This window comes from Lycorma delicatula, chromosome 6 (assembly GCF_047948215.1).
Source record: "Lycorma delicatula isolate Av1 chromosome 6, ASM4794821v1, whole genome shotgun sequence".
Taxonomy (NCBI): domain Eukaryota; kingdom Metazoa; phylum Arthropoda; class Insecta; order Hemiptera; family Fulgoridae; genus Lycorma; species Lycorma delicatula.
Window position 1 is genome coordinate 90554037 of NC_134460.1, and position 18956 is coordinate 90572992.

The window sequence follows — 18956 nt, forward strand, 5'->3', positions numbered from 1 at the left end:
TGATGTATTTTCAAAATATTTTTTTTAATATGCACATATGAATTTAGTTAAAAAAAAGAACAAAAATTTTAACATCATTTTAAGTGAGCAACATTCATAAGGAACCACTGAAAAGAAGTATCCACCAAAAATGAATTGAAAAGATTTAATTATGCCTTAGTAAAATAACTGCTCCAATACATCCTTGTTAAATACACTAATGTTCAATTTGGTTTATTTTGTGTTTATTTATAAAACTATTCTTTTTTTATAGAAGAGAAAGAAAGTGACCTCGAACTGGATACCTGTGGTTTCTTACATCCTGATCATGCCTATACAGCAGGTTCACGAAGAGGTTCCAGCCAATCTGAACAACTAGAAGTAGAAACCTACCAACTTAATAAGGACTTTTCTCGATCACTTCCTGGATCAAGAAGAAGTTCTTTCCAGTCTCCTCAAAATGCTGAGAAAGGTTTGTATTGGTTTAAAAAACATAACATTTTAGAGGAATTCTGTTTTTTTTTTCAGTGTAAACAGATTAAAAGTTTGAAATTAAGTAGACAAGTAAATTAAATGTAAAAAAGAGAACTACCTTTCATTACATATTTTTTCTTGTTGTATTGTTTTAAGTGATCTTTTTTAACCAAATTCCAAAATTATATTATAAGAGAATAGAGAAAAGTGAGTAAATACAGTCCTGCTGAATTTTATGAGAAAAAATCAGAGAGATCAGCAGTCTGGTCTATTTATCATTTGTTATATAATAATTTATAGATCTCTTTTAGATTAGCTTGATGATAGAATTTTCAAACATGTAGTGAAAAGCATAGGGTTTTACTTTCTTTTACTCAAGACTGAATTAATCATTTTTATATTTTCCACGCTTTATTTAGTATAAATTTAATTTACATCATATTTCTTTACCTCATTTTCCAACTAATTCTTTACTTGATTCTAGGTCTCAAACCTATTTAGGGTGCACTCTCTTAGTTACCTTTCTAAGGTAGCTAAGAAAATTTGGGTTTATATTGAATTTAAACCAGTTATTTTCTTCCAATTGGTTCTGGATTACCTTCTTTTAGTTCCCTTATCAATACTCTGTACCTGCATAATCATGAGCATTACTATAAACAATTATTAAACACAAAACAACTTAATCAATTTTCACATGTTTGGTAGTTGCTAGGTGTGTTTGTATCAATCTATCAAGATTTTTCTATAAACATATAAAATGAGTTATTATTTTTCAATGAGTTGAAAACTGGAAAAGAAGAAAAGTCCAACTAAATAAAATTTATTTAGAAATACTGTAATTGTGATTTCTTCTGTTAACACCTTATTTCTGCAAATTTTTATATTTCTGTGATAAAATAACTGTCGAATTTAAGTTAGACTGAGCTAAATCTTTTTATCTTTCTTTTTTTAGAAGCTGATGTACCACCACCTACATACAATAAAGAACGCAGGCGTAGTTCTGTATGTCAACGAATGCGTGATCCAGATGAAATATATCGTAGTCTTAAAGCAGTAGCAAAAGGAGAAATGGGATTGCTTGGACGTAGTCACACATTTAGAGATAAACAAGGCTCACGACGTAAGTAACATTTCAGTAATATTTAAAACATTATACTGAATCATCACAATCCCAAAATTTTCATCAGTATATTTGTGCTAATTTGTTCCTTTTTTACTTTTCTAAACTTACTTTTAAATTTCTATATATTTTTACCTTTTTTGTTTCATTATTTTTTAGACACTTTTCCATTATTCTTGCATTGCATTTTACATTTAATATTAATGTAAAATATATTTACTAATTAACGTAATTATTTAAATTAAACACAAAAATTAAATAAATTTAATATCATTAACAAAGTATGAACTACACCAAGTTACTTTTTAGTACTGTTAAACAGAGCATTTCATAATGTTCTTCGAAGTTTCGAAAATTCATTAACAAAAAACTATTTCAATCATAAGAATAAAACAAATACTGTACGAAAGAGTACTTCAAATAGTTTTTTCCACATATACTAGGCAGTTAGTAAACCATTTGCTCGCTAGGCGTCGACAGTAGAGAAAATGGCTGCCACAGGAAGCGAGAAGTCATTTTGTGTGTTAGAATTTCACTTGTCAAAGTCAGTAATTTCTGTGCAACGTGCGTTTCGGTTGAAATTTCATAAGGAGCCACCAAGTGACAATTCAATTCGTGCATGGTATAAACAATTCAGTGAAACTGGTTGCTTGTGCAAGCGAAAATCAACTGGTCGGTCGTCCATCAACCTCAGAAGTCAATGTCGAACGTGTGCGTGCAAGTTTCATTCAAGCTCGTCAAAATCGACTGCGGCTGCAGGCAGAGAATTAGGAATTCCGAAAACAGTGTGGAGAGTTCTCCGTAAATGTTTATTGTGCAAACCGTACCATCTTCAATTAATCCAGCATCTTTCTAATGGAGATAAAACAACATGTAGGCTCGATTTTTGTTTACAGTTACAGGAAAAGATGTTGTTAGATGAAGGTTTTCTAAACAAGATAATTTTCAGCGATGAAGCTACTTTCCATATTAGCGGCAAAGTAAACCGTCATAACGTGCGAGTTTGGGGAACTGAAAACCCACACGCTTATGTGGAACACATTCGTTTTTTGTGCGATCTCTCGAGAGACAGTGTATGGGCCGTTCTTTTTTATGGAAACGACAGTAACCGGCATGATATACCTGGATATATTACAATTATGGCTTATGGCTCAACTACTCAACGACTTCATTTTCCAGCAAGATGGTTGTCCTGCCCATTTTCATAACGAGTTTCGACAGTACCTTAACACAACATTACCTCTGCGCTGGATAGGGCGTGCATATGAAGAAGACCAACACATTATGCTGTGGCCACCAAGATCACCAGACCCCACGCCATGTGATCTCTTTCTCTCAGGTTACGTGAAAGATACAGTGTTTATCCCATCAATGCCGCACGATATCGCTGAGCTAAAGGATTGCATAATCAATGCAATCAACTCTATCGAAAATGATATGGTAGAACGAGTTTGGCAAGAGCTAGACTTTCTCGTGTTGATGTGTGCCTTGTCACCAGAGGAGCACATATTGAATTTATAGATTTTAACAAAAACTGTTTGAGTCCCTGCATCACCTCGTACAACTTTCATTTACGTAAGTGAAATACTTTTTTTGTACTGAATTTTTGTAACTCCTAAAAACATTATGAAACGCTCTGTATTATTGTTTTCATTCCTAGTTTTAATGAAGAAGAATATTTTGTTATAATTATTTTAGATCTCTTATCATAGTCATAGTATAATAATATAAATTGGAAGTATAATAAATAGCATTAATATTAAATATACTTTAACATATTTTCTATGACATTATTCTTTTTATTCTAAAGAATTACGAATAAATAAAAACTGTTACAGTAAGGACATATACAAATTGATGAAGATTATATGCATACATTTTTAATATGTTTTTTAATAAATCACAATTTTTTTAATAATCACTTATTAAATTCCTCAGTTTTTATGAGATAATCCAGTTTTTATATTATCACTAATTATAATTAATATTATTACTAATTATTATTTATCAACAATTTATACATTGTCAAATGTTAATATTTACTGTCTACTGAAATTGGCTAATCTTTTTTTAATATCTAAGACAATGTTGATTATCAGTTGTGTCAACTGTGTTAGGTATCCTTCTCAAATAGAATTCAGTGATTACTTTTAATTCTATTAAGAAATAAAACCCACCATTTAAATATTCTGATTTTATTTCAAAAATATTCTGATAAAATATTTCTGTTCTGCCTATACTACTATGAGGAGAAAACTGAAATTTTTTCATAACAAAAGCAGAGTTTCCATGAACTAATTCATGTTATTTATCCTAAAAGGGGTGACTATGGTCAAAGGTAACAGAACTTACTTTAGGCAACAATTGCATAGTAGATATAAAACTTTAACCAAAAAGTCTGAAGTTTCATCTTTAATGTCAATAGTTAGAACTATTAGACCTTCAATATTGAAAACCCTCGTAATTTTATTCAATCTTCTCTATATCCACAAAAAAAAATATGTTGTGGAGTTCAAAGTGTTATCATTTTATACCATTTTGTTTTATGCTATAGATCATTGTGTTTTTTTTTATTACTCTGAACACTGAAACCTACCAAGAAATTACTCAGCAATTGCCCAACAATTTACAACCTTGTTGTAAAAGGATGAAATTTTTTCAGGACATTATTTCTCATAATTCTGATCTAATGTGGAAATTCTGCATCAATTTTTTTATTAAAGAAACGTTTTATGCAAGATTTTCAAGTCACTGAGATCCCTTGACTTCTATACGTCCAGATCTATATTTCTGTGAAACTACTTAAAAAAAAATATACCCTGTCTACTGAAGCTAAGCACATTCTCTGTAGAAGTAGAAGATGAACTTTATCTATACCATTCAGGAATTTAACTAGGAAATCTAAGAAATTTTTTATAGAACAGGTTAAATAAGTTGATAAATATAATGAAATAAATGGGCATCATTTCCTTCACTTGATGTAAGTATTATAATTTATTTGTATTCTTAAATTATTGGACTGTACAATATGGATAAAGATGCAATGAATTTGCAGTGTAGTTGAGTTGCTTGTATTAAAAAAAAAAAAAAAAAATTGCAAACAATTACAGTGAATCAAATGACTACAGAAAAGTAACTAAAAATTAATTTCAGGATATCATGCTTTGAACTTTACTGTTATTTTAGATCAAAAAGGACCATATAATAACAAGCATCTTAACTTTTAATGTATTATTAAAAGGAATTAGTTATTTATACATCATTATGAGTGTAATCAAATTGAAAACATATTTTATAACGTTTTTTGTTCTGTGATCACCATGAATCTTATTTGATAAGCATTGGTATACTTCTGAAGTATCAAATTTTCTGTCATATGTCTTTTTACATATTAAATACAAGTCTATTATAATGAGCATTTTAGACTTAAAAACATCAATAATTTTATGAGCTATCTAAAAGCTGTAAATTTGAAACAACTTTGAATCTGCAAAAATATTTTTAATTGTTGGTGGCATAATTTTTATCATTATTTGTAATGTATTGTTCTAAGAACAACAAAAAATAGTGATAAGCTTATTAAATTTGCATTAATAAACAATCCAAATTTAGTTTTTCTTTATTTATTACTTTGTATAAAATTGTGATTGTTTTGTTAATGTAATATAATTTTTTCAAACATATCCTTCACCTTACAGTACTACAATTTTCATTATTGCATTATAATGGAATGCATGAAATTCATATAGCATGAACTTTATGAATGAAAATTTGTATGAAGCACAATAAATATTAATGAAATAACATTTCCCAACCTCATAAATAAATCCAATTTGTGCTAATTTTATTTAAAAGTTGAATCAAAGTTTTATCTCCTTTTGAATGGTTTGATAACTTATAACAGCATATTGTTTTTTTTGTTTTTTTTTTAACTTATACCTTTTTATATCTTATGATTACTTAAGTTTACCATATGATTTGTTATGTGACTTGATGCAGTATTTCTACTTGTAATGTCGAATAATTATATATTAAATTATTGCTGAATTCTAAATTATTTATATCATTCTTTTTTTTTTTTTTTTCATTACAATTTAATAAAATTAAAAATTTAATTTGGGGTTTCAGTCTTATTACATTCTATTTATAAGTGTATACATGTACATCAAGTATTTGCTATAGAAACTTCAACTGTATAGATTTTTATTATACATTATTTTATTTATAAGGTGTTGAGATATGAATAGTATCAAAATTGGTTTATAGCGTTTTCTTATAAAAACAAAAGCAAAAGGTTATACAGTATCATGTCACAAAAACCTAGCCTTATTTTTTAAGGTTAGGTTATAATAAAGAGACCTTACAAATATTACCTGTAATTATATACCTTCCGTATTACCTGTAACTTTCTTAACACATCTTAACTCTTCTTTCACCCTAATTTCTCTCTCTCTTCTCTCTCTGTCCTTCAGCTGACAAACCGTAACACAACAGGTAAGATTTAACACAACAACATGTTACTTTTTTACTTCATGCTTATATGTCAGTTTACAAACAATGTAACGCACATTAAAAATGTAATTCGACATTGTTTATCAGCTTACAAACAATGTAATTGCACATTAAGTTGTTAAACTACAGTGTCATATAGATTATATAACATTTTATATCACTTTATTTAAATAATTATAAGACAAATCCCATTGGCAATAACAAGTAATTAAATGTTAATGTTAATGTTATTTATTTAATTTATTAAATAATTTTAATAACTTCTGTATTTTATAAATTACAAAAATAAAGCAAATTCATCACATTTATAGTATTCAGTATTATATGTAGTCTTGTTTATTATTAGTCATAATTACAATGTGAAAATGAGTTTAAATAACTATATTCCTCAGATTACTGGCTGTTAATATAGATGAAGTAGTTTTTTTGTTACATTATTTTAATAAATTCTTACAGTTACTGAATTTAATTAATAGATTTTTTTTAGTATTATTTTACAAGTTTCTTATCTTTGTTAAGTCAGTCAGTATGGCAACCCGTGAAATTTTTGTAGCATTTACAATAACTATGAGAAAAGGTTTTTTAAGATGTAAGAAAATTAGTATACTAGTAACCCCCACTAGTTTAAATTGCAAGAAGTATTTTTTCTGACAATTCTTGGTTTAGTGCATATGATGAATTTTATTTTTAAATTATAATTTTTTATGTAGTAAAGCTAGATTATTCTTGAGATAATCACTAATTTCATCAGAAATCCACCATTAAGTGTCACAGTAGAGCAGCTAGCAACACTGAACACTGCACCAGTAGACCGACATGACACAAATAGAAAAAACAAACAGGAAAAAATACTTGCCTATTAAATAAAATGAGACTATTTAAACCCTGAAAAATTTAATTGTAAAAATCTTAATGTACCTTCTTTTATATTTCATCCATTGCTACTTAACTGTATAAAGATAGCAAAACATAATTTCAGCCAAAGTTGTAAATAAATTATAGAAAATGATGACAGTGGAGACATTGTCCCTGCTTTTTATTTCAAGAAAATGTATTATTATTATTTTTTTTTTTTGTAGAAAACTACAGTCAATAAATTTTAAATAAAAATTTTACTGCACATCCATTTTCATAGGGAAAAAAATAGAGTTGCTATTTTTGCAACACCTATTTAAATATTCAAGATATTTAATATTAAATATATTAAGTATTTAATTTGTTTATTAATCTTTAAATATTTTTTTATGTTGTTGAATAATATAGTTTGACAAAATAGGCATGTTTTAAACACATTTGAATGCATATGTGCACTTGTGTAAACATAAACTACACACATACTCACGAACATAGACACAAATACACAAAAAATACATTAAAAATCAGTTGTTATTGTGCTTGCATAGCTTTTTTTATTTTTTATATATGTAATTTTGGAAATCTTTTTTGTAAATATTTTATTTTTTATGAATCACTTTTTTGTTAAAGAACCTTCCTTTATATTAGTTTTATTGTATGTTGCCTGCATGTGCATTAATTAATACTATACCAAGTTCATACAATTTGCATTAATATTTATGTGTAATCTAACACATACTCATTTCTTATTTTAGTGCATATTTACTTTAATGACATTCTTCAATTAGTGTTTATTTTTAGACAATGTTGTGATTACTACATTTTCATGAAATTTATTTTAGTATTTCTTGAAGCAATAAAATGGTAAAAAAAATTAATTGCCTGTAACTCACTACCTTTAGAAAGACATACAATAAACAGCTGTTTCATGCATCTTGAATTTAATGTTTTAATCAGTTGTATGTTGTAATTACAACCCAATGTTGTAATTACACCCATTTCCTATCCTAATACACCTGTAACTCATAGCAGTATTTTAAGACATTGAATATGTGTAGTAACACCCATGAAGCAGCTGTTAACATACAATAGACAGTTAATTGAATAAATGCAATTTCATGTTTATTTACAGTTTAATCTTAATAAGATTTTAAAAATTAGTTACTACTATATAAATTTGTAAATGAGTAATTTAATCTAAAAGAATATTTTGTATATGAATGACATTTTTCAGATTAATAAGAACAACAACTATTGCCTTCAGGACTATATCCCTCAGCACAAGTTCATTGTCAGGATAGTAGATGGTTGTACTAACAAAATTTGCATAATATCCTGAGATATTCCCTAATAAATATCATTTTATTACAGGGCCATACCGAAGATACAAAAATGTCCAGTCCTGTTAATATTATATTTGTTTGGTTGTTACTAAAGTTGGTAGTAATTCACATAGTAAAATACTATGTGGATTATTCATTTTTGCACTATTTTTGATGTTTGCCATCATCATTGAAGTGATGCAATGCAAGCTATTTCTTCATGTGAGTGAAGAGATGAAAATCACTTAGCGCCAACTCTGATCTCTAAAGGGAATGATCAAAAATGTCCCACTGGAATTGATTCAGAAGTTCTTGAGTTCTCTGAGCACTGTGAGGACGAGCGTTTTCATGCAAAAAAAACACTACCAGATGAGAACATACTGTGATGTTTATTCTGAATGACTCGCCTAAGTTTCTTCAAAGTTTCACAGTAGACTGCTGAAGTAGCTGCTTGTTTTACAGTACTTTGATGATGATGATGACAAACTTCAAAATGCTGTGAAGATAGCTAGCCAACTTCAAAATAGGTTGGCTAGCTACTCAGGCAGCTAAATTTTTTGAAGAAGATATTTGTAAATTAGTGAAACACCATGACAAGAGTTTGAATTTAAATGGCAACTATGTTGTAAAATAATTAAAAATTCTAGTTTTAAGTTGCATATAATAAAATATTTTTATCTATGCAGATTTTATTTATTTATAGCCAAACAGAGGTTACTTTTCGACCTGCTCTCGTTCAAACACACACAACAAATAGACTACTGCAAATGCAAGTTTGCAACTTAAAATCTTATTTCAAAATTCTTTTACTTAATAATTTGTTGCAGTGCAATATGCTATAATACAAAAAAAGCACACTAACATTCAATGATGCATGAATAACACAAAATAATTCACTACAATGCGTGCCTATTGTGTTAGCATCAGATATTTCATAATTTCCAACATGGGAAAAATGTGGGACTAATTTCTAACCTAGGAAAAACTTCTAGCCTCTTCTTAATCTATGATATAACATAGTTGTCCAAGGGTCATTCAATAATTAAATAAACAAATAGCTGTACAGCAAAAATGGTTTATTAAATAAGTACAATTTTTTGATCTACTTTTCCACATAATCCTCACCAACTTCTCTGTACTTGTTCCATCTTTTTACAAATCTTCTTATCCCCTCAGCAAAAGATTCTTTATGTTGATCTCGAAGCCAATTTTGTACATTTTTCTTTACCTATTTGTTGTTGTTGAACTTGATGCCATGCAAAGCTTCTTTCATCGGACTAAACAAATAAAAATCCGCAGGGGTAAGGTCAAGGTTGTAAGGAAGATGAGGTAAGAGCTCCCAACCTACTTTGCCAAAAGTTTCCAGCATTAGTTGTGCTATGTATGAGGTCAAGCGTTGCCTTGAAGAAGTATGCCTTTCCTCTGCCATCCCAGACATTTCCTCTTCAACACGGGCTTGACTTTGTTCTCAATCATGGCTGAGTAGTATAGGCTGTTGATTGTGTGTTGCTCCTCCATATAATCACAGAAATTGGACAATAGGCACTCTAAAAGATGGTTAACATGACCTTATCAGCCAATGGTTGCATTTTGAATTTCTTATGGATAGGCGATTCAGGGTGTTTTCACTAAATGCTTTGACATTTTGACTCCGGCTCAAAATGATGAATCCAAGTTTCATCACAGGTTAAAATCCTGTTCAAATATGCATCACCTCACCTTTGTTATTAAAATGATATTTGAGTTCAATGCAAATGCAAAATCTCTCAGCTTTATGATGAACAGTAAACTGTCTGGGAACCCACCTTGCACAAGTCTTACAGTAGTTCAGTTTGTTTTGAATGAATTTTTTTTTTATTTGGTTTTTTCTGGGCGAAAAACGCTTTGGCGTTATCATTGCCTGAACACGATGTATGTGTTATAAAATACTAAATTTTTAAAATTCACGATTAAAAATTCAATAAAAATGTCCAGAAAACAAAACATGAAATATAAATACAAAAACAATAGAATAAAAATGAATAAAATTAAAACAAAATGAAAATTTAAAGTAGAAATTTAAAAACACCATCAAAACAAACTAAAATATTAAAAATAAAGACAAAACAAAAACTTAAAGTAAATGTTAAAGCACAAAAACATAAAACTACTATAAAAAAATTGAAAAACAGTATTGAAAAGTTTATAGAAGATTAGTACCCTGAAGAAATAAAAACACCTGGTCTACTTCTTTATTATTGCCCAGGATTTGATGAAAATTCCTGGGCAATTTAAATTTATTACGCAAGGCCACATAATGTATGCATTTCACAAGAATGTGGAGCACAGTCAAGCAGCAGTTTCATCGCATGCATACTAGTGTGTTTACTGCTGACATCAGATACTCATGAGTAGCTCTCGTATGTCCTATCTGCAATCAACAGAAGACCACTTCCTCATGATGAATTTTCCTGTATGAGGAGTCCCATGGCAATACAGAACCTTTAATGTGCCGGAATTTGTTATCTAGTGTAGCCATCCAGTCATCTTGCCACTTTGCACGAAGAGTGAGTTTCACACAGAATAAAGTCAGATGCAGTAACACAGGAAGTGAAGGGTGGTTGACTAAATGCGTCTTTAGCAGCAGAAACTCACGTGTGTGTTGCAATGGTACAACTCGGCAATTGCATGGTAGATTTCAGTGATGATAGGATGCCTGGAATAAAAATTTGTTAAGGCTCAGAGAGCACTACACGAGTCGTTACAAATAAGAATATGATGGTACTTAGGGTTAATGATATTCAGAGCCTTATTTATAGCGTTTAGTTGAGCAGTAAAGATACTTGTAATACCAGGTAGACCAAACATATAGGTTTGGTCATTAACAATAAACACGCAGCCAACGGTATTGTTCTGTTTCGACCCATCTGTGTATATCACTGCATTTAGGTTTATCTTGGAGAGAATATGGTGAAACAGTTGCTAAAAGAAAATAGGTGATGCTGATTCTTTATTGTATTTCGTGAGGTCAAACATAACATTTATAAGGTTGATTGTCCACAGAGGATATGAACATGGGTAAATACGAAAAATAGATGGTGTGGCAACATTCATAAGGTGCAGTAAACATCAGGTATTAATTCCTACAGGCGCAGCAGAATGTGGACAGTCCTCATACCTTCAAAAGTAGGTATTTCCAAGAACTGCGTCAAAAGCCAGATGATTTGGTTGTTCCTTAAGGTGGGTAGAATAGAATAAGATGCGAATACCTGGTTCCGTCTATCCCAAAGTGACAGCTCACCATGGTCAACAAGGATGCTTATGACAAGGCTTGATCAAAAGGCACCTGTAGAAAGCCGAAGGATAGTATGATGTACAGCATCTAGCATTTTGAGCACAGTATTACATGCTGAAGAGTAGGCGACACAACCATAATCCAAACAGGAACAAACCAAGGAATAGTAAAAACTAACATACACGACCAACCAACACCCCAGTTGATATTGCTAAGGACCCACAGCATATCTAAAAGTTTGGAACACCTCATTTTTAGTTCTTTGATCTGTTTGACCCACGTAAGGTGGCTATCAAAAAATAAACCTAAAAATCTGACAGAAGGAGAGGTAGCAATTAGCTTTCCACTGAGAAAGACTTCTGGAATAAAGGGGTCCCACAGGCGAGAAAAGACTACACATTTGGTCTTCTCTGGTGAAAATATGAAGCCAGTAACCTTGGACCAAACTTCAAGGCGAGATGCAGTGTTCTGTAGAAGTCACTCTGCCGTGGCTGTTGAACAAAACGCAACATATATAGAAAAAATCATCAGCAAACAAAGAACATGAAACAGGTGTCTGCACACATTTAGTAATACTGTTGATGGCTATAGAAAATAAAGTGGCACTTAACACACTTCCTTGAGGTACTCCATTCTTCAAGGCGACGCTACCCGAGAGAGAATCTCTAACACAAACACGGAAAGTTCAGTCATTTAAGAAACCTTTCATAAAAACAAGCATTTTCCCCTGGACTCCCATTCTTTGAGGGTGCGTAGAATACCATGCTGCTAGGCCGTGTCAAATGCCATGCTGATATCAAAGAAGATAGCGACGATGTGCTGGCGTAGTAGGAAAGCATGTTGAATAGCCATTTCCAATGACACTTAATGGTCAGTGGAGGATCGTCCTTGTCGATTAAGAAAATCCTTGTCAGATGATAAGGATGTGAATTTGTGTAACCCATCATTCCGTATACAAAGGTCTTGTCTCACCTGTTTATCATATTTCCTTGAGAGAAGCAGAAAGTTGAGCCCCAGGAAATATGGTGGGTATTGAAGTCTCCTATTATTAATGACGGCGATGGGATTTGCACGAAGAGATTTGATATTTCTTGAGTATTGAACTCCGAGTTCGGCGAGAGATATAAATTGCAGGTGTGCAATTTGAAGGATATAGAGGTAGTTACAGATACAGAATTTCGGAAAGATATATAAAAATTAGTTGTATGTGATCCGGTTTTTCTCTTTGTAGTTTTGATGGTAAGAAACTCCAATGCCCTGAGTTTGGCAGTTCCTCAACCATATCCTCCCATATACAAGGTGATGGAGGAGGGGTTTTTGATGAATGTGATGTCATAGATGACATACCAGAGGGGATGGTTGTGGGAGCTTCTTTAACAGGGAGCTTAGCAGATGGCTTACCACAAGCTGCGATTATTCCTGCTCGCAGGGTAAAACTTTGGGGACTGAGACCTTCAGAGGGATCCCATGATTGGAGTCACTAACTACGACTAACGACTTCTAGTTCATTTTTGTCAACTCAGAAATAGAGGTCGTAAGTGAAGCGACCTGATCAGATAACACTTTAATAAGCTTCTTCAGCTCACTGCAGATTTGCATTATTTGTTGTCTGCATTTACAAGAGCTTTACTTGACGTTGCGGTAGCAAAACAAACATCTGGTTTCACCAGGTTTCGAGAGCTAAGTGTGTTTTTATATTCTCTTTGGGCAGCTGGGAAAGAAACCTTTTGCTCAGTACAGATTTTTAGGATTGCTTTTTTTTCTTTGAAAGTTGGGCAATCTTGAGATCTAGCTGAATGTGTTCCCCCACAGTTTGCACATTTTTCTTCCTCTTGACAGTTAGTGTCCTGGTTGCCTTCTTTTGCACATCTAGCACAGACTGCAGTGTTCGAACAAGAAGTTGTGGCATGGCCATACTTCTGACAATGGAAACACCGTCATGGGTTAGGGATGAATGGTTGTACTCTAACCAATAGGTATCCTACTTTAATTTTCTTTGGTGGTGTGGGAAGGTTGAAGGACAAAATAAGAGATGGAGTAGGTTCACCCGTCCCACCCTGACGTTTCATTATTCTCCTCACCTCTGCAACACCTTGGGGACAAAATAATTTCTTTAACGTCCATCTCAAGAAGATCCCAGCAAAAAATTACTCCTCAGCTAGTATTCAAGGTTCCATGACATACTGTACTTATACTCATACCGCCCATATTGGTGAGGCGTAAGAGCAATCAACTTTGCTCATCCTTGAAAGTCTCTATTAGAATTGATCCATCTCTCAGTTTTCTTATGTTCTTGGGGGGAACTGTTTGTACCTGTCACTACCTTATTGATCAGGAAAGGTGAAACCTTATGAAGGGTGACACCTTCCTGATTATTGTATAAAACAACAAACCTGACAGTCAGGTATTGTAAAGGTGTTTTGCTGCCATTCAAATTGTTTACCTCAGGACAGTTATCATCATGTGTCAAGCAAAGCAAATCATACAAAGCCAACCGAGGCCTTTTCACAAGACATATATGTTGGTGGTTTTTGCAGATGGCCAGCGATCATATAATTTATTTGTGGACTTGACATTTTGGTCCCATGAGAACCGGCAATATATTTGACCACCCCAGCAGAGCGCACATGTATTGGTGCTAGAGCTAAATACAACTGGGTTCGCCCATGTGCCATAGGACATTGTTTGAGACTCACTACTTAAGAGACATTCACCCGTCAGCATGACAGTTTCCACCTTGGGTTATGGTTGCACCTAATAAGGTGTTGCACCACCACCGAGTGTATGTGTTGGAAGAAATAGTGTAGTGATATAAGAAATAGTGATCACTGGTAATTTCATTGAAGTAGCTCCATAATTAGTTAAAAACATTCTGAAAAGACAATTTTCATTTAATTTAAAAGTAAATTGTTAACATTTAAAAAAAACATAAGTTCATTCAGTTATCGTTAAAGAATAATCATTTTTATGACAACTTTCATAAACAAAAACATAACTGATTTCTGAAATATTCTAATTAGCTAATTAAATTGATGTTATATTTTTCTTAAAATTAATTCACCGCTTAAACTTAAAGCTTGTATGTGGAAATATAAAATTGATTTCTATTGTGTATGAAAAAAGCCAAGCCTAACCAAGAATCAATCTGAGAGATCCTCCAAAAGAAAGGCTTAGATGCTAATATTTCTCCTCACAGGCTTACATATGGCTTTTTCATTGGTTTCTGAAGAGAGCACCAAAAAAAGATATCATTATGAATATTGTTCATTCAACTTCTATCATAATGTATTTGTACAATTATTATTATTTTACTTATAGTTAAACAATTATTTTGCGACATGACAAAAGCATGACGGACATGAATAGAAATACAATTGTAATTTGTATTGTGTACCTTAATTGCATGCAGAATTTTTATGAAAGTGATTTTTAATTTCAATTTTATTGCTCAATAACCAACTCTTATTAATGCAAAATCTTATGTCCTATTTTTTTTTTTAATTATTTTAAAATGTGTAAAATTATGCAATTGTTAATGATTATTATTTATCCTATTTATTGAGGGTTTTTTACATAGTTTTAGTATTACATTACCTTAATAATGATCCTTTTTTCATCAAGGAAGAGATAAAAAATTTAGTCATAATTTAAGAGACATAAAATTTCTTTTGCTATTTTCTTTGAAAGAATTTATTTCATTGTTAATTTTGCACAACTCTAAAAAAAAAAACAGGTGTAGTTATAACCAACATGGATTAATGTAATATTGGAATGAACTATCCATCAAAAAAATTATATCAGCTAAACCCCACTATTAACATTAATAAAGAGCTTTTTTTCATTTTTGATGCCTTTAAGTGCAACCATCTACAAGCATCAAAAATGAAAAAGAGGGTTAGATATGAATAACCCAACCAGCAGTTTAGTGATGAATTATTCCAATACAGATTATCACATTTTAGCAATATTATAAAGAGATCACTTATTATTTATAATAATTTATTTTTAAATATGTAAGCTACTTTTTTATTATGATTTTATACAAAATTTTACTAAAGATATGTCTAATCTATTTTTGGTTTCATAATTCAGTTATAATAATTGTCCTCTCACAAGTGCAGCTGAAAATGCAATTTATAGTTCATTTATTTTTTTTTTTAAATTACATTCACTATTTATTAATAAATTTCTCTTAAAATTAAACACTTTCGCTTTCAATTGTATATAGTGATTAAATCCGGTTTTTTTTATTAGGGGGAAAGGATACAAAAGGGAGAGGGAGAAAAGGATCTGTGGCAGTTGTGGAAAAAATAGAGGCCAGTTTCACCTGCAGCAGTCCTTCTGATGAGGAAGAAAAATGGAGGTAATTAACTTATTCCCATAAGAATATCCTTTTTCCATTTAATCACCAAAAGAATGTAACATTAGCCATTGCTTGTTAATTAAAAAAAAAAAAAAAAAAAAAAAAGTACATATAGCTGCAAAAATACCTGCAAAATACTTTTTTCAAAGCCTAACTAGAAAATTAGCAGAAATAAGGAAAAGAAATATTTTATGTCAATACTTAAAAATAAAACCTTGAATTACATCCTATAACTCATTACTTGAAATATATTTTTATTTAAAATATTTACCATAAATACTGCTTTCTTCCAACTAAGCAAAAACAGAATTTTCATAGTATTTTTAAATTTAAGCAAAAAAGTGGTACATCAATTAATTACTTTGTACTATCTGATTTAGTAGTCTTTCTTATGCCTGTTATCCATAAATCATCTGGGATGTAAACAACACTAATCAGAGTTACTTTCTGTGAGAGTTGTTCATTAAATAGTACTGTAGAAGAAAAGTTATTTCCAAACTGAAAGTCTGAATACCACATGCATTTCAGTGAGCTTGATGTGCTGAAATTGAATGTTTGTTATTTCTCAAAATATTTTAATTTGTTACAATGATCATCCCTTGTCTATTCTTTAATCTAAATTATATTTTTTATTCAGTGATGTATAATTTATTCTGTAGATGACAGCAGTAGTTTAGTGCATCTCATTATTTTCAAATTATACTGTTTTCAGTTAGCAGCTATTGTCTCTTATAATTAAACTTAACATAGTTATATTTGTGTAAAATATGAGTTTTTGTTATATTACATATTTCTAACATGTTTGTGCTATTTTCGGTAATTATTTAGTTTACCCTATTTTATATGCTTTTTAAGTTTTTTGTGATAAAAGTTCAAAAGATAAATACTGGGAAAAGATTTTTTATCTTATTTTAAATGTATCTTTAACATTAAATAAATTAAACCCATTTAATGAAAAACTGCATTATGCTATTTTAAATTAAAAACATAAATTTGAATTTCATGGACATGGAAGTTTTTTTTTTAAATGCAATGAAAAGTAAAGTGCTACACATCATAAGAAGAGTATAATATATTTGGTTGTACACAGAATTAGTGTAATAAAGTGAAAAGATGATTTAATGATTTAAAGTGATTCAAAAATAAATTGAATAGTTTTGGTCAAGAATTGTATTAGTAATGTGAAAGCTGATGTCAGAATCATAGATACAAGATGAATAATGAATGAATAAGAAAGATAGGGCAAGTATGCTATTAAACAACACAACAGAATATTTAGAATGTTAATTATAAAATTTACTGATTAAGATATTTTGGATTCGTATTTCTGTTAGTTTTATTTTGTTGTTAATTTTAATGCTATTCGTTTATTTTTATCTTATATTTTTTTTCTTTTCATATACATTATACATATTTTAATATTAATATGATATCAACACTTGATATCATCATACAAATTAAATGTAGACGTCTTAGTATATGATTCATTATCCAAGTTCATCTTTATAATTTTCACATATACCATGTGTATTTTGTTTTCAGTTGTGTAATCCACCTGAGGGATCGAACAAGTGACATAAAATTAGTACATTATTGTAACAAAATCTTCAGAAAACAGGCCACCAGAGAGAATTATTTTAGTCATGAAAAATTCAAATACTAACCCAATATTACAGCACCATAAAGTATATGCTTACATCTTCAGCAGAAGATACAGAATTAGAGAAGTACATGAAAAGATAGCTGAGCAGTTATAGCAGGGTCTTGCAGAGAGGAGTAGATGTATAGCTGTAAGTAGAAAGGAAAGCACCTTGCTAGCACGGCTACGCTATACTAAAATCAAACATGTAAGAGATGATTACAACTTAGTAATAACTAGAGACTGGAATACTTTAGTTAGGGAAGGAAAGGAAGGGAAATAATTTGAAAAGTTGAGAGAAAATAATGAGGGGTGATTAAAGCTTTTTTAAGGTTTAGTTTGCCTTATAAGACTTTGTTTAAAATGTTAAAGAAGGCTTGAAATGTAGAAAATAAGGGGATTAATTATAAAAAAGAATTTATTAATTATATTATATTATTAATTTATTAATTATAAAAGAAGAATTAATTATAATTTGTATAAAATTCAGGTGTCTGTGATTAAAGTAGAAGACCAAGATAACATGCATATGAAGGAAGTGAATCAAGGATCTCCCTGTTTTTTGTATCAAGAAGAAGAATAAAAGATTATGTGAAGAAATTTGTCTGCAGAATAATAAACCAATAAAAAAAAAAAATGAAGAACTTAAAGTTCACTGATGATGTGGTTGTTGTTGAAGAAACTAAAATTTAGTCTGTGAAGATACTTAATGATAAAACTTTGCAAACAGGAAAGTTAATTTGAAAGTAAAAAATGTAAAAAAAAAAAACATAATAAAAGAGCAAAAAGGAAAATATTGGTGTATTAAAAATATTAAGTTAGGAAAATGTTGTATACAACAAAAATCAAAGAATTTAATTTTTAGGTAGTAAAATATAAAGAATAGAATTGATGATCTAAGAAAATATTAAAAGCAAGTTAGCACAGGTAAAAAAGTCTTTGTTCTGAAAAGAAATTTACTGATATCTAACAAATGATATACAATCTACACATCACAACCCCTGTAGGGGAAGTCACCCGCCTGTGACAATTCTGGTCGCCATACCAACCCCCCTGTTCCTAGATACAATCTACACAGGCCACAATTTCTTTAAAAATACTCTCAGACAACAGGCCTCCAAACAGAAAACTTTTAATTAGGAAAATTTCAAAAGCTAAGCCAGCTGCAGTCATATCAGATCAAAATATTGAAAATTATGGTAGATGAGTAGATAAGATTCAAAATGAAGTAATTTTAAGATGAAGCAAAGATAAAAGAAGCTTTTGAAAAACTTGTACTAGAGCTAATTTGTATCAAGGAACTTAGTTAATTTAGTAATGTAAGGAAGTAAAGGGTCTTTCATTTCCAGCATAAAAAGTAAAATTGCAATATAACAAAAAGTATTTATAATACTTATCATCACATTACATTATTTTTG

The 18956-nt window shown here is 30.5% G+C and overlaps 1 protein-coding gene across 1 annotated transcript in view; it reads left to right on the plus strand.

Annotated features, from left to right (window-relative positions):
• Positions 1–18956, plus strand: part of Fife (regulating synaptic membrane exocytosis protein fife) — a 588373-nt gene that overhangs the window by 562082 nt on the left and 7335 nt on the right. The window contains exons 21-23 of the mRNA XM_075369629.1: positions 254–451; positions 1409–1573; positions 15791–15899. Coding sequence (XP_075225744.1) covers positions 254–451; positions 1409–1573; positions 15791–15899 — 472 coding nt within the window. The remainder of the gene's footprint in view (positions 1–253; positions 452–1408; positions 1574–15790; positions 15900–18956) is intronic.